This window comes from Saccopteryx bilineata, chromosome 1 (genome assembly GCF_036850765.1).
Source record: "Saccopteryx bilineata isolate mSacBil1 chromosome 1, mSacBil1_pri_phased_curated, whole genome shotgun sequence".
NCBI lineage: Eukaryota > Metazoa > Chordata > Mammalia > Chiroptera > Emballonuridae > Saccopteryx > Saccopteryx bilineata.
This window is the reverse complement of record NC_089490.1, coordinates 386,776,357-386,797,313: the sequence shown is the minus strand read 5'-3', so window position 1 is coordinate 386,797,313 and position 20,957 is coordinate 386,776,357. Positions and strand designations below refer to the sequence as shown.

General features: G+C 46.8%; 1 protein-coding gene across 1 annotated transcript in view; it reads right to left on the bottom strand.

The window, feature by feature from the left end:
* LOC136319678 (uncharacterized) overlaps positions 1-19,632 on the bottom strand; it is a 122,733-nt gene extending 103,101 nt beyond the window's left edge. The window contains exons 1-3 of the mRNA XM_066252814.1: positions 19,520-19,632; positions 18,142-18,258; positions 12,884-13,109 (exon numbers count right to left, since the gene is read on the bottom strand). Of these exons, the coding sequence (XP_066108911.1) occupies positions 12,884-13,109; positions 18,142-18,258; positions 19,520-19,632 (456 nt within the window). The remainder of the gene's footprint in view (positions 1-12,883; positions 13,110-18,141; positions 18,259-19,519) is intronic.
* Between the last annotated feature and the right edge of the window lie 1,325 nt (positions 19,633-20,957).

The window sequence follows — 20,957 nt, the reverse complement described above, 5'->3', positions numbered from 1 at the left end:
TCCTTAACTGATCTTCTATATTCCAGTTCTAGGCCCCATCATCTGGAATTGGAGATGTCTGAGTCTTTCTCTCTAACGACCTGAATAATGAAACTGACTTATTTCTCTTAAGGAGACCATTAGTCAATAGACATCCCCACACACAAGGCTTACTGCCTGAGAAGAAACACCCCTCACTCTCTACCCAGGAAAGCCTCGGCTTATCCAAAACTCAAAAGGACTTGTCTGAAGCCAGCCAGTGTGGACTGCAGATGCAATGAGCTTGATGCCTAGTCAGGCTGCTACACCCAACCATGTTTCCGCTTCCACGGAGGAAGCCCCTTGGTGGCACTAAACAAGAGTCAGGAATGCTCAGTCCAGTCATCCAGGAAAGTTGTCCTAAGGTGAGAACAGCAGAAAATCTGTGGGTTGGTTTTTTTTTTTGCTAGTTATCTCATCAGAGTCCTCCTTCACCCCTTTAGAAACTGGCAGCCCTGATCATTCTGATTCTGAAAACTTTAGAGGCTAAGCCATTAGCACAGTGGGGGAGTTGAGCCACAGCATGCATGATACAGTCTATTCCGTGCTCCCCTTCCCCTACTAAATACACATTCTCAGCACTCACCCTGGTCAAGAGGTACATTCTATCTTGGGAAACATTTCTTAAAGCCAGAGTATTTGGAGGTTGGAGGGTGATTTTTTTTTTGAAGGATCATGTACATACTGGAGGAAAGTGACTAGAATTTTCTCCCCCCTCCCCTTTTAGTTGCCATCAGCACTCAAAAGTCTCAACGCTGGATCTACCGGAAAGCAATTGCAATGTTTGACTTCAGAACAGTGAAGACAATATCTGCTCTTTGCACACCTCCACTGTCAAGGAGCAAGCTCTTTCGAATGCCTTCCTCCCCTCCCTACACCACTATTAACTGCTGGAGGCCTTGGAGAACAAGATGATAGGCTTTCCCGTGCCTTGTTGATGGAAGGCACATTTAGGAGAATGGGGATCTGGAGGGTCACCCAGGAATATCTAGAGTGGGTGTCATGGCGAGGATCTAAGCAAAGACAAGGCAGCCAGAGCAAGCACATGATAGGGAGTTGAGGCTGAGGGGTGGGGTGGGACTCAGGATGGCAGCATCTTCTAGTTTAGCAAGGCTAAATAGAAAAGGATCAGAGCTTGAAAAGCATGGACCACGGGAGAAAAGAACAATCTGAGGGCGCTTCAAGAAACTTGCATGAGTTTGCCTTAACCTTGCGGCCAGTGGACAGCTGTCTACTCTGACCAGAATTCAGTGGGCAGAGAGAGTTCAATTACAAATTCATGGGGGGGGGTCAGTGGGTCTAAATTAGCTGAACTTTGCATCCTTTCACCATTAAGTCAGCCTTGAAAGTAGCTGCTAGTTTATTACACTTGGATCACTACTATTTTATAGGCCAACAGTAAACTGTGGGCATTGCATTTCTTAAACTCCTACTCCAATAAATATAGACTGTGGAACAGAGGCAGAATGGGCTAAGGTATCTGCAGGCCTGGCTAGTTTTCTTTGCTTTGTTTTGTTTTTGTACTTATTGGCAAGGCTTTGAGTTAAGTAGCGAATTATGTCCGAATCTTGTCAGGGGAAGAGAGAACTTCAGCTCACCTGTGAAAACCCGGCATGTCCCATTAGTTTTAGTTTCCCACCAAGAGTGGAAATAGATGTGGGGAGAGAAAATACACTTTTTAGGTATAGTGGGTTTTCTGAGAACCACACTGTTTGTAGTGATTATTTTTGAGAAAGAGAGCACTATGACCTCAACAGATTCTGATTTGGTTAATCCTGGAAGTCTGTTTTGGTTTGTAGACGTTTAGGTTAACCTTGTGAGGCTGGACTGAAGGGCATCTGAGTCAGTAAGAACCAAAACCAATAGAGGACAAATCTCACATCCTAACAGGGTGGAACTGGCTCACCAGTACCGGGTTTCTGAGGTCACTACAAATCACCCTAGACAGTGCTGGCAAATGTCACTTACCTCACCATCCAGGAACCTGTGGCTCAGAAACCATGAAGCAAAGCCTCAGGTCTCAAATGAAAATGTCTAGAGTGAAGCCATCGCAATGTAGTAGAATGAGATGCAAATTTAATTGGAGTGAAAAAAAAATCGAGATGATTCCACCCTGGGTTCAGGGGCAATCCAATTCTGAGGCTCTCGCTCTTCCTCTCCTTCCTACCCTCACATTCTCAATCACTCCAGTCAGTCACGAGTAGGCTCTTTCACTACATCTGACTGAGATGAAGGGATTGCTAGGATTTCCATCTGGTTTCAGTTACATCACACTCGGATACCTTGGGTACCTGCATTGAGTGTGACTGCTCTGGCAGAGAGTCTTGCAACTGCAGTTTGGAAAAGGTAGGATTTGCTGTTGCTTTCCTGACCTGGGAGCTGAGTGTTGGGCAGAGACAAGGGTAGGAGAGAGGGAGCTAATGTTAGCCACCTGATATAACTCAGAGGGGAAATTGTCAGCGAGCAAAGCTACTGCCCATGAGAGGGGCACCCAGGAGAAAGAGCTGAGTGGGTAGTGAATGGAGAAAGGATGGTGATCAGGGAGGGGTAATTATGGTGAGGGTTAACAGGAAGATGGACGTGAGCAGCAACATTGCAGAAAGCACGAGGCAAAGGGTGAGGTGTGTCCTGGGTGTTTGAGGACTGCTTTGAAACCTCATCTGGTCTCCTCTCGGTCACTGGCGCTCCTACAACAAGCAAGAATGAAAGGGATACGGTGTCAGCAATCTACATTCCAGCACTCTCAGCTGCCTGTGAGCATTCGGTTCCAGGCTCTCCCCTCCCCTCTTTCAGTGGTAATCATTTTGGCTTCCCTGGGGGTGGCAGAGACACAAGAGACAGATGCTCAAGGCTACAGTTCGGCAAAGAGATGCTCAGCCTTACCAGCAGGTGGCCAAATATGAGTTCACTCCAAATTGGCATGTCTGGACGAACTATTCATCAAGAAGTCTCATTTCTGGCAAAGTAGAGTTTGTGGTATATACAGGAGACAGCTGCTTCCACTAGTAGTTGGGGGCCAGGAGGTTACATCATGGACAAATATTTTTAACTCAACCAATCTGTTTAGGACAGTGACAGCCCAATTGCTCAGGAGGTGCTACAGAAAACCCCCTCTTGTATCTGCTGTGTTACTAGCAGCAGGTACCATCTTGATCCCATCATGACATCACTTTGCCTCTGGGGAACAGGGCAGCTAGTAGATCTTCAGTTGGAACGTGAGGAGGTGATAGGTAATATCTGGTGTAGCTGCTGTTCCAGTGGGTAGATTTTAGAGACACAGCAGTGAAACTGGAGACTAGCACCCAACACAACAAGGACTGGGAATCCTATGACTTACCCGTATCTCAAATCCTCTGGAAGAGCCAATGTAGGAATTAATGCTTTGAGGCTGTCCCGTGTGGAAAGGATTACATCTTTGCATGGTACTACAGAGTTGAAATAATATTTGGGGTTCTCCCAGAGACCTACATATCTTTAAAATGTGGGCTGGTGAGAGGCTAGTCTTAAAAAGGTAAGTGGTTTGTGTAATTCCTAATTCCCAAATGACTCAATATCAAGGAACCTCAATTATGAACCTACTAGAAACAGCAAAAGGAGTGACTCTGGACAGGATCTTTATGTAAATCAAGGTGGTGGCTTCCCAGTTTTTAGCGTCTGCAGTTAAAAAACCCAGCCTAGACCTCAATTTCAACCAACACCAACCAGAAAGTCAGCAGTTAAGCTGGAAGTGAAGATTCTGTTATTTTTTTTTCTTTGTATTTTTCCCAAGTGAGAAGCAGGGGGAGGTAGACAGACAGACTCCCGCATGCACCCAACCCGATCCACCCAGCATGCCCACCAGGGGGCTATGCTCGGCCCCTCTGGGGCATTGCTCCGCTGCAATCGGAGCCATTCTAGCGCCTGAGTTGGAGGCCATGGAGCCATCCTCAGTGCCCGGGCCAACTTTGCTCCAATGGAGCCTCAGCTGCAAAAGGGGAAGAGAGAGATAGAGAGGAGGGAGAGGGGAAAGGGTGGAGAAGTAGATGGGTGCTTCTCTGTGCCCTGGCCGGGAATCAAACTCGGGACTTCCACATGCTGAGCTGATGCTCTACTGCTGAGCCAACCGGACAGGGCCAAGATTCTGTTCTTGACTCTGCCATTTGCCCCCTAACCAAAATCTGGAACACACCAGCATCGTAAATCCCCAACTTATAAAATGTGTGTACTGCTACCTGCCCTACCTACCTCACAGGATTTTATCTTCCTTAAAAGCACAGGTGGGAACACGTTCCACACATTGAATGTAAATTTGTAGTGGAAATTCTTCTTACGCACTGCGGAAGGCACTCTTTCTTCAGTCTGGGCATCACAGTGACAGTACTGATTGGGTAAGTATTGCCATGGAATTAATTATCTCATGGGCTGGATTTTTTCAAAAAGCGAGGTCAGAATGCTCTAGGACCCAGGGAGTTAGTTTACGGAGCAATCGCAGTTTCACCTCTTTCCTTGATTCTTGCTTCTCTTGAGTTCTCTCTCAGGAGAATTCTGATGAACAATGATGGTTGCTGAAGTGGTCTGCTCATCTCTGGGAATGCCAGGAACTTACTTGCTCCAGGTCTTGACTGCCTTATTTGTAAAAGCCTGCCACATGCAAGTAAGATGCTTAGCACTGCTTTGGCACCCAATACATATTAGATGAAAGTATGAAGAAGGCAGAAGAAAGCAATCTCTGGAGTTTCATCTTCCTCGGTGCCTAAGGATATCTTATTTTCTTCTTGGTTTAAGGCACCCCGATGTTCAGACGCCTCATATTGATCCCCACAGGGCAGGGCAGAATGACTGCTTTGGAATTTCTATGCAAGAGCCAGTAGAGGGAGCTCCCGAGTAAAACTGCTCTTCTCTGGCCCACATTTCCTTTCCTTCATTTTGCTAGAAAACCTATCTGCCCAGAGGCCACGGGCTTCTATCACTACCAGAAAACTGGAGAGCTCAGTGAAAGACGTGCACCCAGTCCTGCTTTTAGAGCAACCAGGGGTTCTTGAAATTTAGAGACAGCTGAGTCCCATGGCAAGGTTCAACTCTTGGGCTCCAGTTGCAACTTGGAATAAAAAAGATAGATCCTATTGGGGTGATCCCAGGAGATCTGGGCTGAGGCTTGGGAACTAACACTCCTCTGGCTCCCAGAATTCTGAATATGCTCTTGCTTTCTAGTCGCCCTCTCCCCACAAATACCTAGTGTATAGTCACTCAAGGACCTGGTTATAAACTTGTTACAGGCAGCCATGGAACCTCAATACCATCAAGCAGCAGCATGAAGGAGTTAGTCTTTGCCTGTTCTTAAGAGTCTTTAAATGCAAGTATCTGAGAAACCAAAAACTGGACCTGGCATTTCTCTCAGATGAAAGACCTACAATGGCTGCCGAAGGTGGGAAAATGGGCTCTACTAGGGCTGCAAACCAAGCTTGTCCATAGTTCCTCCTCTACTAAGACTCTGCAAGTCAACCAGGTGGTACAAACCTTTTATTCTCATACTTATTTTCTGGCTCACAGTTAATCAATGCAATAGTAGGGGCCCCAAGAGATAATGGGAGATCTTTCCAGTCTTTCTTATAATTAACATTTACTCACAGTCTGATCTTGATTACAAGTGGCCTCGTTTCTTTTAGGGTACCCAAGGGGCTATGTGCCTCACCTACTTACAGGGTGACACATAGCTCAGGAGGAAACAAGAATAAGGCAGAGACCTGCCATCCAGGAATGTTAAACACATATAAACGCCCCATTCTGCTGGCGTGTTATCAAGAGTAGCAATAACTGATATTTATGGAGTATTTACTAACTCAGGTACTCTGCTCAGAGGTATGTATAAATTATTCCATTCAGTTCTTATAGCAACTCAGTGAAACAGTTCTTATTACACTTTCCATTTAAAAGTTGAAAAGCTGGGGCTTGGGGAGGCTAAATAAACTGCCCTAAGTTGAAAAGCTGATAAGTGTAGTAGGTGGTATTCTGGAATACACAGCAGTCCCTCTCTGGGCTCTGACTGGGTTCTCCCCAACAGGCAATAATAGCATCCTCTTCAGCATTAGAAGATTCCAGGGGTGAGGGGAATCCGGGCTGCGAGACACACCTTGTCAAGTCCCAACCAGGACCAATAGAACACCTGATATTCCTTCTCATGTCATTGTCTCATTTCCACAGGGCAAGTGTGACTTGTCTCAGAAGGGAAAATTACCACCAGGATGAAGCAGTTTGCCTTCTTTTTCTTCTGGGTCTCTTGAACCCTAACATAACCAGCTCATGGGCTTCCAACAGAATGAACTGCCATAAAAGCCTGTTCTCTTCACCAAATATTACCAGGAGTCTCTAAAACTAAAAATCTGTATCTCAATGGATGGAACCTGTTGTTCTTTCCCAACTGGCACATCCATACCAATTATTACACTCATATAAACTCATGGATGAAAGGATCCTTGATAGAGTAGGACACAGAATAGACAGGTTTAGAATAGGTAAAGGAAGCCTATGGTGGCTTATTGGTCAGGCAATGGTTTATAAAAACCCAGGGTTGATAAGAGTCTTACCAAAAACAGGATGTGGGCTTCTAAAGGCCTTTATCACCTTCTGGACTATGAGTGCTAACTACGGTGGCGAGCAGGATCCATATCTTAGCTTTCTTTGGATTCTCAGGACCTAGTTATACAGCCTGCTATCTACTGGACCTTCCTAAAATTTTTGCTAAGCTCTCAATTTTGATGAAGCCTTGGGGTCCAGGTAAGGGATTACTTTCTTCTGTTCTCCACTTGGGAATGAGGTCATTGAAACTCAAGGTCTGGATGAAGTGTAGATAGGTCTGTTTGCCCCCATGGAATCAGTGAGAGACCCGCATGATGTCCAAGGAGGACAGGGAACATCTGCTCCAGTGGAGAGGAGGAGACTCAATTCTCATTGCTAGGCTCCAGTGAGTCAAATGCAGATGATCTTCTCGCCGAGTTCTGGGGTCCAGACCTGTGCTGAGCACTGACCTGGCCCCTGGCTCCTTACCAGGATGCCTCCTCTTTCAGGACTGGAAGCTGCTGGAGAGAAAGGGCTTATGGGCTCTGAGCTGAAGTACAAGCTCCAGGAAAGTTCCCCAGACCTGTCTGTGGCTGAGCAGGGTCAACAGAGAACAGTTTCTTTGGCTTTCAGTAAGGTAAGGAGGGGGAAGAATAGATTTTACCCAGCATTTCCCAAGAGGAGTTCCTGTGTAGGTGGAAAGGTTTAAGAACGACTCTACTGGCTTCAGAATAGGAAGAGTCTACCCAGGAAAAGAAAGGCATATGGTGGAAATGCCACTTCAAATATGCTATTAAAAAATGCTCCCAAGTCACTTTTTGATGCTTTCTTGGGCCTATGAATGGCCAGAGGTATAATAATAATAATAATAATAATAATAATAATAATAAAAATAACAACAAAAATAGTGATACATCAGACATTTGGCATATGGCAAGCACTGTGCCAAGCCCTTTGCAAATAACTCAATGGATCATCATGACTCTTTCAGGTTACCATTATTACTCTCATTTTAAGTTTCAAGAAACCAAGGCTTGAAGAGTTTAACTTATCAAAAGTCACAAAGCCAACCAAATACAGGAGCCAACATTTGAACCCAGGTCTGTTTGGTTGCAAAGAATGAACAATTCACCATCATACTGTACTCAAGACACTGTGAGAGTCCAGACCATGAGAGACTATGTCTACCTCAATTACTGAGTGAGAGAGGAAAGAAAGGTAGGCTTTAAAAAATGTTAACATCTGCCCTGTGTACACACCTATGCACAAACATGTATGTAGAGCACTCTGTAATGCTTTTGGATAAGCCAGCTCACTCCCCATTTTATTCACATTCAGGCAGGTGAATATTCTCATTGTTCAGGTGAGGTAAGCAGGTCACAATGAAGCTAAATATTTTGTTCCAAATCATACATCCACTTGGTTGCCTGGATCTACATGGTTTGATGCCAAAGCCAGGGCTCTTTAACTATAACACATTGCCACAACGAGGCATCTCAGTCACCTAGTGTTTATTAAACACCCACCATGAGTCAGACACTGTGCTAGGCTCATTCACAAACAGTAAATAATTATTTATTGATTGGTCTTCTAGTGCACCCACTGGGCTGCCACTGCATCAGCTTCCAAGTCTAGCAAAGGTTATATGAAAGAACAAGAGCAATTCCTTTTCCTCTTTTCTCAAGGTATTCTCAGTTCCTTAGTTCAAGCTAAGTATTTAACAAAAGGGTGCTGCTGTCACTGAAAGGACAAGGCAAAAAAGAAAAACTAGATTAAGGCTGAAAATCTCAACTCTCAAACTCCCTGAACCAAGAATAGAGGGTCAATAGTGTGTTCATTCTCTAGGTTGGATGCATTTTTAATGCCATCCTCTTTCCACTCTAGTCTACCTCGCCGTTTTGAGGTGCCCTCTAGTTTCGCTCCTTAGAGGGTAGTTGATGAAGGAAAAAAAAATTCTCTTTTCACTGGAGTCTATCAGGAATATAGGACTATCTTCTTCTTGACTCTTTGAGCCTCAAGCTCTGCTTCTTCCATATCAACATCCATTGAGTTTACTGCCAAAGGCATTTCTGAACAAGAGATTCCTGGGCAGACATCAGAGCTATGGTGAGATAACTAATAGCAATAAATGCTAAACTAGTACAATTATTCAGGAAGCATGCTACGTTATTATTTTATTCATTTGTCGATGGTGGAGCCTAAGTACTTATCAAGCAGGGGATCTGCTTCATGGAGCCAAGCTTGAAAGTCATGTGTAGGAACTGGATGGATGTGGCATTTCCAAGCCCTGGGCTCTAACCCAAGACATCAGCAGACCCTGAAGAGATCAGCAGATGAATTGTGTAAGCTGTGACACCACCACCAGGAAGTGGTGGACTTTTCACGGAGTAGGTCTTAGAGGGAAAGAAAACCTCAATGGATCAAAAATGGAGGTTTGCTGAAGTTTTTTCGCCAAAGATGGGATGATTCTGTTGATGAGGGAAGATGAGCAACAGGGTTCTCAGTCTGGGACTGGGGTCACTTCTCACTTCCTCCGGCCCAGGCTGGCTTCATGGGCATGTGACCTGTGTAGTCAGCCATGGCCCAGTGCTTAGAGAGGCCTCATGCTTGGTTTAACACTCTGCTGCCATTTTCTTGAGATTCTCAATAACTTTACCTTTGAACTTGTGTTTTGTACATAAAGTCTGGGGAAATGCCTGAGTAGAGAAGATACAAGCACTGTGTGTGTTCACCACTACTTGCTGCCTCATAGTGTTGGAAATACCCTAAGAGTACAAAATTTCAGTGAGACTTAAAGCAAGTGAAAGGTCTATGACTAAGTAAGTGGGGGCACTGACAGTACCTAGACGCCATGCTGTTCGGACCAGAACTTGCTTCAAGTGCAGAAAGAAGGCAATGGGGTTCTATCAATCACTAATGACCAAGAAGCCTTATCATAGCATTTCTTACCGGTGTTCTTTCCCGGCATTTGCCAACCACCCATGCTGAAAACAGTGACATAGGAGGAAAGGAAAGGATAAAGCAATCCGTAGTTCCTTTTCCTTTCCACCCTTTCTTACCCATCAGCAAGCTGAAGTCAGAGAGTGCCGGTAGAATGTTTGCATGAAAGAAGTGAGACACCATAAAGGTGGGTGAGTCCATATTGTTCTGATCAGAACAAAATGTATGCATGTATGACCTATGAAATACCAATTGTGCGATTTCAGTGATTCTGAAAACGAATTAAATGCTCTTATAGTTGCACCTAAAACTATCATTACACAACATAAAGATGAATGGTAAAGTACATGCTAATAATTTAAAAGTTTTATTTTTTATTGAGTTCATTAGACAGCAAATAGACATCGCAAGTTGAGAGAGGCGGAGGAAGAACAAAGCTTTGTATTGTAGTACCTATAATGGTACTGGTCACTGTTTTTTGAACAAGGGGCCCTCCATTTCCATTTTATACTAGGCCCCATGAATTATGCAGCTGGCCCTGCTCTGGTCCTTATTTTTCTCCTGAGAAAAAAGGGGGAAGCATCTGGGCTCATCCAAGGTGATGAAGGGCAAGGCAGACTTCATTCTTCCCACTAGTGGGCAGACATCGGCTTGCAGTAATGCTCTCCAACGTCGAGTGAAGGGGGAACTGACACTCCTGAATGAGTATGAGGAAACCCAAGGCAAATTCAGGTTCACCACATACACTCAGGGATGTCAGATCCACCCCTAAACCGGCGGTGGCATTTCTCCACTGGCATCTTCAGACTTGACAGATGAAGAGGGTGTGCACTTGTGTATGGCTCATGAGCTCACCAGTGGAGAGAACTCCACCCACACACACGTGTGTTGTTGTCCTGCCACACATGTATGCATTTACACTGCATATATGTGTTTGCATGTGATGTGTGCTTGGACAACTGGCTGAACCTGAGAGAGGTGTCTTTACTTGGATCTCAGGGGGCTGGCTGACGGACATGAAACACCTTCATGGTGAGGGTGGAAATGGTGTCCTTCTGGAACTTAGTACTCAGGACACCTCAACTAAGAGCAGATAGTGATATGGATGGGTTTGAGGGACTATGGGAGACACGTGCCTATTATTTCCAGGACAAGATTTTTCTTGTAATCTTTTCTCTCCTTCTATATTGTTGACTTATGTAAAGAACAGAAAAACTTCCTTCCTTTCAAGGGGTGAGACACATTGCCTCCTGGGCTGTGAAGGATTGTCCCCCTTCTGCCACTGGACAACCAATGAAGGGCCATCCACTGCGGTAGGACCTTAAGTGGTGTGGATAGTGATTGTCAGGCATGCTGGCCTGGCTTTACCCCACACTAGCAGGTACAGAAGGATGGAGGTGTCATCCACTCTGTCTTTTTTGCTGGACAAGCACTTCATTACCAATGGCAGGCTTTGTGCCAGGCTGTGCCCACCTCATCTCCAATCCCCCAAGGATCTCCAATCCTTGCCTTTGGGCTATTCTAGCTCTGGAGCCATGACAACAGCATGTTGATTCTAACTTCCAAGCACCCTCCCCAAGTCTCCTACCCACCCCTGCTGAAATAGATTCACTTCTCAGGTTAATTTGATAATCCCACTGGAGGAAAAATCTGCCACTCACTCCTTCAGAAACACATCCCCATCCTGGTGGTCTTCACTGCCACCAGCCCAGTCCAAAGAACCACTGCCTTTTACTTTCTCCATATTTCCAAGTGCATTTTAACCAGACTTGCAAATGGTGCCCCCTGTATACATTTAAAGGCCCATTGGGAGGAGGTATCCCCCTCTAAAGAGACTTGTCTTCTATCTCCCAGAAGTGGCTGCTCTTCAGAGTGGGTGTGATTCAGCTTTCCTAGAGATCATTTGCAGGGGAAAAATACAGTACTACAGCTGAGAGTGTTGCCTGCTTTCCTAGATTAAAAAAAAAAAAATCCTGCTCTCACACATGGAATTCTCATTGATGAATTCTGGCCAACACCAGGGACTACATTTCCCCCATTAAACATAAAGCTCAGGATGAAGGATGCAGGGTGGGAGAGTGGGGTGGCAATACCTTTTCAGCCTTTTCAACCCTCTGGAGGATTTGAACTCTGGCCCCCAAGGTCAAATGGCTGATGTTCAAAAGTCCCCCTCTTTCCATCCCTCCACCTCTCTTCCCCCAAGCTCCTTGCTCACAAAGAAGGACTCTCTTTGCTACACACAATAAAACCCTGGTGGATTTACCCAGATTAAAGAGCCCCTTGAAGTCTCTGTCAAAACTAATCTTCTCAGGAGAAACACTTGTTGATAACCACCTCGCTGTGTGAGGCAGCAGGGAAACCAGGGCCCCGCTGGAAGAACTGGCCTCTGACTTCCCCATCTCCACACTGCACCAGGCATCACACAATCCGTGACCTCATAGAACTACCCCCCTCCCGCCCCCACACACTGCAAACTCCCGCCCTCATTTAAGCTTCTCCACTTCAAGCTGAGCCATCTTCACACAAGCCACCTGAAGCAAGGAGGCAAGCCCCGCAGCTCCCCGGGCTGAGCGAGACCCTGGCTGGTCCCCAGCCTTTCCCTCCTCCGCCGCCCCCGCATCCGGGATTTAACCCTCCACCCTGCGGAGTTCAGTCTCTCTTCCTGCTGCAAAGTTTGCCAGGCGCCTGTTCAGGCGGTTTTCTCTACACAACTGGCCCTAAGAAATCATGCATATAGATTTCCCTCTACAGGTGGTTGTGAGCTGTAGCAGTTTTTGCTCTTGCAATGGAAATGTGTTTTCTTTTCAATTTCATTTTACCCACTAATAGATATATTTAAGTTGTTTTTGCTTGTACCCACTAAAGACTTAGCATTTTCTCCAAATAGCGGGAAGATAGATTAAATTCTTTATGCAAGAAATGTTACCACTACTATCGCCACCACCATGCTCTGACTCTTTATCTCTCCACACTCCCCCACTTTGCTCTGACTTCATGTGCAAAATAATTACAAGAATGAAGACACTTTGTGAATGAGAATCAACCCAAAATATGCAAATTAGGAGAAGCACTTGCCCCCTCCAGAATCCCCTTCCCCCCTCCTCCCACCGCCACGGCACAAAACATTAGGGTGGGGGGAGACAAGACAGCACCCCCTCCCCAGTTCATGGCCACAAGACTGTCTTTCAACTGGCATGCCTCCTGCAAAACCCTCACACACACAGCCCCAGGAAAGCCTGCTCAAGAAGTCTAGGCAATTTGTACAGATATAAGTGTTCAATGAAAAAGACAGTAACCATGGCCAGTCATACAGCTGTACTCCAAACATTCACCAACTGACATCATAAACTTTGCAAAAGCCAAACACAAGACGGTGCATGGTATAACCTACCTTGGCGAGCTCCTTCACTTTTTGTGCAAATGTTTTCCCCTCCGCACGCTTTACATAGATTTCTAGGGAAATTTGGAAGGACTGGTGAGGGGGTGGAAGAGGTGAGGGAAAGAGGGTAATATAAATAAGGAAGCGTTTTAAATGCACCACGCAAAAAGCTCGGGATTTCACGTTATGTCTGCACTCTTCCCGGAGCAAAGCAAAACAGTTCGCGTTCAGTGCCAGACTTGGTGGGAGAGGGAGAAGAGAGAGGGAGGGGGAGAGAGCGAGAAAGGGTGGGGGGGAGATGGAGGGTGGGGAAGGCTGAAGGAGAGACGGGGAAGAGAGAAAGAGAGGAAATGAGAGGAGGATAGAGGCAGAAGAGAGGGGAGGTGAGCTGGAAGGGAGGAGGAGAGAGCGAGAAGAAAGGAGGGGGAGAGCCGGAGGAAAGAAGGAGAGCGAGGAGGCAGCCCCCTCCCACGCTCCCACCCCCACACATTCAGGCACCTCCTGAGTAACTGATCAGAGCAAAGAACTCCTCACCCACGTTCGTAAACCCCGTTTGGGGACTAAGTCTTGAGGCACTCACTCTCGGGGTCTATTTATAGACAAGACCCTAATGATATGCATTGCATTCTGAACGTAAAGGTGTGTGTGTTCGGATCACATACGGTTCCTTTGACAGGTATGGTTTTTATTTTATCTGTATTTTCTTTCTTTTTTGGACTGCGGTGCGTTTGATTACATATGGGTGGGTTTTCCTGTTTATTTGCATCAGGAAAACATGCATCGATTTCGAACGTGTTTGGGGGAGAATTGAGGGGGTCTTACAGCTTATAAAACCCTGGCTTCCCCCCACCCCAGCGAAGCTGGGCTATTTGCAGAGTTGGGCTGTTGGAAAAGGCTCCAGCTCTGGATCGGTGTAGCACGCCCAGTTCCAGCAGTGTGTGCTATTGACCTGCATTGACGTCAGTGCGTCATTAGGTCTCCCTTAGAAACACTGACTTTCAAAAATAGTATCAAATTAATTCAGTTGGAGCCTGGTGAAGAAAGGCTACTAGCTGGAATCAGCCATAAAACTCCAGAATTTTCAGCCCTAGATCTCTCCTTTTTCTAGAAGCCAAACAGAAATCAGATTGTATGGAAAATGCCATTGATGGGATATTTTTTTTCCTCAAGAAAAGGGACCAAATTAGATTGCAAAACCCAGAACTGCCTTTTTTTTTTTCCTTTCCCCTTTTTTTCTGATCTAAAAATAACCCTTGCTTGAGCTGACTGCAGTATCTTTTGTGTTGCAGCTCTCTGTTTTTAGCAGTGTGGTCTGGTGAAGGGTGGCACACAAGTACAGATATCGATCTATTGATATTTGCAAAGCCAAGAATTAATTTTAATAAAACAGGTGTGTCTTATTGTGATGGTGGGTAATAGAGGAGAGGGGGAGCCATAAGAGAGATTTATGCCATTCATACTTTTCCATTTCATGTTTTTCCAATTCATCTTTTCAGGATGTAATTACCACCCCACGTGTCTCACGTGGCCTCTGACCAGCACAAGCAACCCCCATTCATACAAACACAAAGCACTAGCACATTCACACTTAGCAGAGACAGTACATTCATAAGCAAAGGCTCTGGACCTTTCTTCCTCTTATGGCTGCTTGGCAGCAAAGGCAAAGCAGCCCACCAAAATGGGATTAGGGTTAATCTGCGGGATTGAAATATGCCACCTGATAATTAGATTGCATTGTTAAAATCTGCATCTATTTAAAATCTGCTTTTGTAGAGGAGCAACCACCCCCTTCACCTAATAATACAGTTTTAACTGGTTCATTTTACAACTGTATATACAGATATATAACTATATATACAACCACATATGTACACACACACACCTGTGGATTACATACGTGAATATATAAAATGCCAACCTTCCCCCATGGAAGCCAGGATATCCTCCACTCTCAAAACGTTCTTTCAGGAAGGGGGGTGTTATATACTCCTCTTTTCAGAGGAGGCAGTATGTAATATTTTGTACAGTGTTCATTTCTCCCATTCCTGTTTCCCGCCCTCTCTCCCTAACCCACTCTTCTCGAATGTGAACTTGTGCCTCTGGGTGACAAAAGAATTTGGCCTCTGCTGAGACTATTAATGAGGGGACTAATTAGGGCCATTGTGTACAGGGGCCCTCTTGGAGGCCACTAGGATGACAAGGGATGTGGGGGGGCCTTGGGTAGAGGCAAAGAGAGCTCACTGAGACATATTTAAATCACATGACTCAAAATCAAGAAGGCCTGGTTTTCTTTTCTACACGTACAAGGTCAGGTTCCTAATCACCCAATCATTTGTGCTTATCAATTTTCTAAAAGAAACAGTGGTTCTTCTTTTCATTCCCTTAAATGGGGTTGAGAGAGAGGCCCCGGTAAGCTCCAGCTAACCTCAACATTTTCAGACAAGAACAGAATATGCATGATTCAACCTGGGCAGGCTGCTTGGTCAGGGGAGTGGAAGGCAAAGACAATCACACCCCAGTCTACCCCTTGCTTAATCCCAAGAAGGAACATTGAGGGTGAGTTAGGAGGCTGTGGGACAAGAGTTTATCTAAGGACAATTTCTGGTGTTTGGAGGAAACTTCAACTGACGACAGGCTCATGTGTGGTGTCCCTTATTTTGCCCCCCCCCTTTCTTCTCCGAGGGCTCAGGGAGGACGAGACCAACAGCAGCCATGAAAGGGAGGTGCTATGAGAAAACTGAGTGAGTGGTCCCCTTTCCCCCAACCTGGCAGTTAGAAACTTAGGTAGAGACACTGATCAGCAGATGCTTCCAGCCAGCCAGGCACCTGCAAACCACTTCCTGGGCTTGCAAGGGTTTGCATCCGCCCTTCATCACAAATGCGTTCATTCACAGAAACCTAAAGTCATTCACCCACCTGCACACAACCACACTCATTCATATTTTAGCCACAACTGAAGCCATGCATTCACATGCAAAGGTTGGGCAAGTATGCATAGCAGGAACACACCTTTAGAAGGCTGCATTCTACACACACACACACACACACACACACACACACAGAGTTTGTCCTGCTTCATTGCTTCCTTCTCCCAGGGGGTTTCAGCTCTGAAGTCTGCAAAATCCTGGCAGGAATAAATTTCTGCCATTCAGACAATCACATCCCTAGCCTGTATAAACACCCACTGACCTGGTCCATGATTAGATCATGCAAAAGATGCCCAAGAGCTGGCATAGCTGCAAATGCTTAGGTGTATAAGGGTGGGGGCAGTTCTCTTCCTGGCCTGGTTTCTTCACTTGGCAGCCAGTGAATAAACACAGGGCCAAGGGAGGGGCTTGCAGTGTGGCCCAAGACTGCACAATGTCCCACTTGGCCTGTTCAGATCTTGTCCTCTTGGGAGAGGTGAGACTTGTGGAGAGCTGTCAAGTACTGCGGGAGCCAAGACTTGGCATTCCAAGGTCCTGGGAATTCTTGTCAGTCTGCACATGAAGGGTAGGCAGCTGGGGATTCTCCATTTGCCCCTCCAAATCCACTTTACACTTTTTCCACTCTGTTCTGAGCCTGGAGAGGTTGACCTCTATGGACTTCACTAACAAACTCTATTGCTCTTTGGTTCGGCCAATGGGGGACCTTAGCAGGGAAACTGAGGACAGGAGAAGAGCACAGAGGGGTACTTAGTCCCTCATCTCCCTCCCTGCCAAACTATGGCTTGTCCGTGGCTGTGTCCCTGCGCTGGAAGCCACAGCTGCTGCCAGGTGGCCTTCGTGCACAGCTACAGTTACAACTCTAAGTTCTGTGTGTGTGTATGAACGCACCCAGACCATCAAACCTCAGACTCTGTGGGTGTGTGAAACTCTTCACCAGGACAAAAGTGCCTCATTGGCTTCTACTGGCTACCTGGAAATGTCTCCTTTCAGAATGCTGGGTAGGTAGTGTTTGTTTTATATACATAAAGCGAGGTGAGCTTTTTCCATTGAATACAAGAAATCAAAGAATAGATGCTGCAGAAATACTGCTGGAGACCTTTGAAGTGGACCATCAGCTCAGCTGGTTACCAGCTTTGTAATCATGGACAAGTTACTCAATTTCCCCAGCTGCAGTTTCCTCCTCTGTAAAATGGGAATGGTAATAATAGCACCCTGCTGCTAGAATTGTTACAAAGACTGTATGAGGTAAATTATGTGAACGTTGTAACACAGTGCCTGGGACAGAGTTAACCCACAACAAATGTTAGCTATTTATTTATAGTATAAGCATGCATTGTAGATAGGGCCATCTATGTAGCATCTAGAACTTTCAAAGTTTTTGAACCATGGTCAACAATATTTATTTTATATCATGACCTGAAGATACACACACACATAAACTGAAAGACAGTAATACTTATACTTAACCTTTTGATATTTCATTTGTTTGATTTCACTCAAAAATGTGTGCCATGACAATTAATGAAGAAACTGATCTGGTGAACCTTCTGGGGATCAACAGAGTGAAGACATCCTTGAAGGTAACAGACTAGGTAAAGACCATTTCCTGATGTCTTCAAAACACATGTAGTCACATTAATGGCATTAATGGGGAAAAATAAGTTGGTGATATTTTCTACAGAATCTGAAATTCGCTCAACAAGCATTTGAGTTGACTTATGTGTAGGTAACTAAGAGTTGGGGACCCAAATGTATAATACTTGGTGGTTGACCTCAAGGAGCTTATGGCTGAGTAACAAGAGTTAAGATTCACCCACTCATTCATTTAACAAGTTGAGCACCTACTATGTATGAGAAAGCACTGCTCTACATCAGTGTACAAGATCGAATTTCCTGACCTCATGAAGCTTACTGTCTCATGACAGTGACAGACAGTAAAAAAAAAAATTACCAAATAAACATAATATGGTTCAAATAGTGGTAATGGCTCTTACGAAAAAGGACATGGAGAGTGACTAGTGGGAAAGCCTATTCTGGATAAGGTAGTCAGGGGACACTTTTTCAAGGAGACGGTATTCGACCAGGGACACAAAGTGAGGGAGTGAACTGCGTAAATTCTAAGAGAAATAGTCCATTAAGAGGGACCAACAAGAGCAAAGGTTCTGAGGCAGAAATGAAATATTCTAGAAACGGGAAGAAAGCCAAGGCGGCAAAAGCTTAGCGAGCACGTGAGAGGTAGATGGGACCAGATGAGTTTCCTGGACATCATGGTAATCTTGAATAACATCTAAACGTAATGGGAAACCATTGCAGGGTTTTAAGCAGGAGAGTTGTCTGATTTACGTTTCACTCTTGCAGCTGGGTGGAGAACTGACTGAAGAGAGCAAGAAGGAAACAACGGGACTGGTCAGGAGCCTATCACTGCAGTTGAAAGAAGAGATGTTGGTGGTTTGGACGAGGCTGTAAGGGATGGAGGTAGCAGAGAAGTGGCTGAATTAGCGGTACCTACTTTGAAAGTTGATGCCACTACATACCCATGACGCAGAACATGAGGGGCCAAGATAGAGCAATGTGACATGATGGGGGTCTCAGATGCAAATTACATCTAGCTGAAGAATGAGCTGGCACTGGAGCTGTGTCTTCAGGGATGTGTGGGCGGCAATGGTGAGGGAAGAGAGGGCATTCCAAAGAAAGGGAACAGCATACGAGTGAAGGCACAAAAGAGTGAAAGCAGAAGGCATGTTGGGAGCCCAGTGGTAATTCTGTGGATTATGGGAGGCTGGAGAGATGGAATAGGAGTAAGGCAGAAGAGGTAGGTTTGGGATAAACCATAAAGGACCAAGCATGCCATGACAGTGTTTGGGCCACTATCCCAATGGAGAGTCACTGCCTGTTTCTCAGGAGGGTTTAGTAAGATCAGAGCTCGGCTTTAGAGAGTACTGGGTACCTTGGGACAGCGTTGACCCACAATAAATGTTAGCTATTTATTTATAGTATAAGCATGCATTGTAGAGAGGGTCATCTATGCAGCATCTAGAGCTCAGAGCTCAGGGGAACCCAGAAGCTTCTGCTTTGGGCCTCAGTGATCCATTCATCACGGAGATCTTCGAGCTTCCCTGATTCTGAATCTTTTGTTCCAGCCAAACCAGACTTCTCTGTGACCAGTGGGCTGCCACAACCATCCCTTCCCCTCTGCCTCTGGTCACACAGTTCTCAGCACCTAGGTGCCATCCCCAGTCCTGTCCATCTACTGAAATCCTCCCCATTCTTCTCTGGCTCTTGGCCTCTATTGCTTTCTCCTTTCCATCAAAGCACTGTCTGCACCACTCACATTGGCTCTTAACCTCACATACCCACTCACATTTCCTTAAGTGTGTATTTCAAGAATATAGGGCGTCCCTCATGAGATATAAATTTCATCCCATCAAGAGCCTTACCTGGCACTTCGTTTTCTTCACAGTGTCTGGCACTCAATAGCCATTCAATTATATTGACCACCCTCATACATACATAATAAAGTGCATGTTGAGAGCCAAGGGACTCCTGGAGAACCAACGGTAGAAAGGCAGTTGTCCAGATAAACTGACATGGAGACACACAGCCAACGGGGACCCATCTCCCTGCCTCCAATCCTCTTCCCATTCCTTGGCCTCCCATAAATAAACAAAGATCTGCACACACTTGGGTTTTGCCTTTCATAGAACACTGTCCTGGGACTTACCTTTGCTCTAGGGAATATAATCCACGTTCAAGAGAACACAGCAAGCCCATGATTTCCAACAGGGAGCCAGGGAAGTGGGCCTGGGTCAGAGGCAGAGTCCTCTCCCTGGCCATCTCACACCCCTGCCCCTACTCCAGCATGGGCTTCCCGGGCTCCTCATTCCCAGGCTCGGTGCCGCATGGTATCTATCACTTTCCATGGAGACATCTCACTCTCCTTAGGGGCTTCCACTCTAGAGTGCTTCTCCCCCCAGCAGGGTCCGCTTCATTTCACCAGCCATTGGAAACAGCAACCCGTGAGACACAAGTTTCAAGATAGCAACAGGGCCGTGTTGACGCTCTCAGCACCTGACACCTTGCAGGAACATGGGTCACTTAAGGACACATGCAAAGGCAGAGATGATGGGTTTCCTTCTCTGCTGCTGTGGACACCCAATTTGGTGCTTGGCCTGTCCTTGGTCTCCACTGCTCACTACTGTAGTTCTTTCCAGATGTTTTGTCTACCATTTCTGGGAGGGGGTGAGATGGATCGGGGCGAGAGTCAGAGAGGTCACTGACTCAGGAAGGATGAAGTCAGTTTAATGCTCCTGTGTTAAGCATGGTGCTGGGCCCAGCTCAGTATGACAGGGCACCTGGCCAAAACAAACTTAGAATATGGTGGTCAGCTGAAGATGGTTGTGGGGACCTTACCCCTCATTTCAAAATCTCTTCTTCCTGCCTTCCTCCCAAGCCGAGCTTAGGTTTAACTTTCAGAATGGGTTTCTCTTGGGAAAGAGTTCCCTTATCTGCCCCCGCTTCCACCCTGACAGGCAGGGTCAGAGGGGGGTGGGAACTCCTTTCCTAGTTCCGTCCCCCTCCTGCAAGTTCGGCTTGCTCACAGCTCAGCCTCCCAGACCCCCGACTCCTGGGCGGAAACCGGCAGGGGTCCCCACGGCCTGGGGGGGGGGGGATTGCGGCTGCAGGGCCTGCAGCCTCCCCAGGGCAGCGCGGCCCCGCCGCCGCGATCTCCCTCCCACGCGTGGAAGCCCGTGTGGCCGCGGAGGACGCGGTCCACCAAGGGCTGCGGGTCACGCAGACGGCACGCGGCCCTCCGCCGCGGACACGTGAGGGGGCGGGGCCTGCACCCAGGATCCCCTCTCGCGCTGCCTGCGTAGGAGCGCGGCGCCCGCCCCCGCCCGCGTGCTGCTCCCCCTCCCGCGCCGCGCCGCCCGCCCGGCGCTACCGCCCCCGCAGCGCTGCGCGCGCCGCCTCCGCCCTGAGAGCTCCCGCGCGGGGGCGGGCCGCGGAGCCCGGGGAGCTGGAGCTGGCGGAGAGGAGGAAGAGGGGGGGAGGCGCGGAGTGGGGGGGGGGGCGGGCGCCTGCAGGCTTCGTAAAGCCCTCCGCCCCAGGAAGCCCCCTCCCGCAGTCCCTCCGAAGGCTCTCCGGGACCCTGGTCTTTT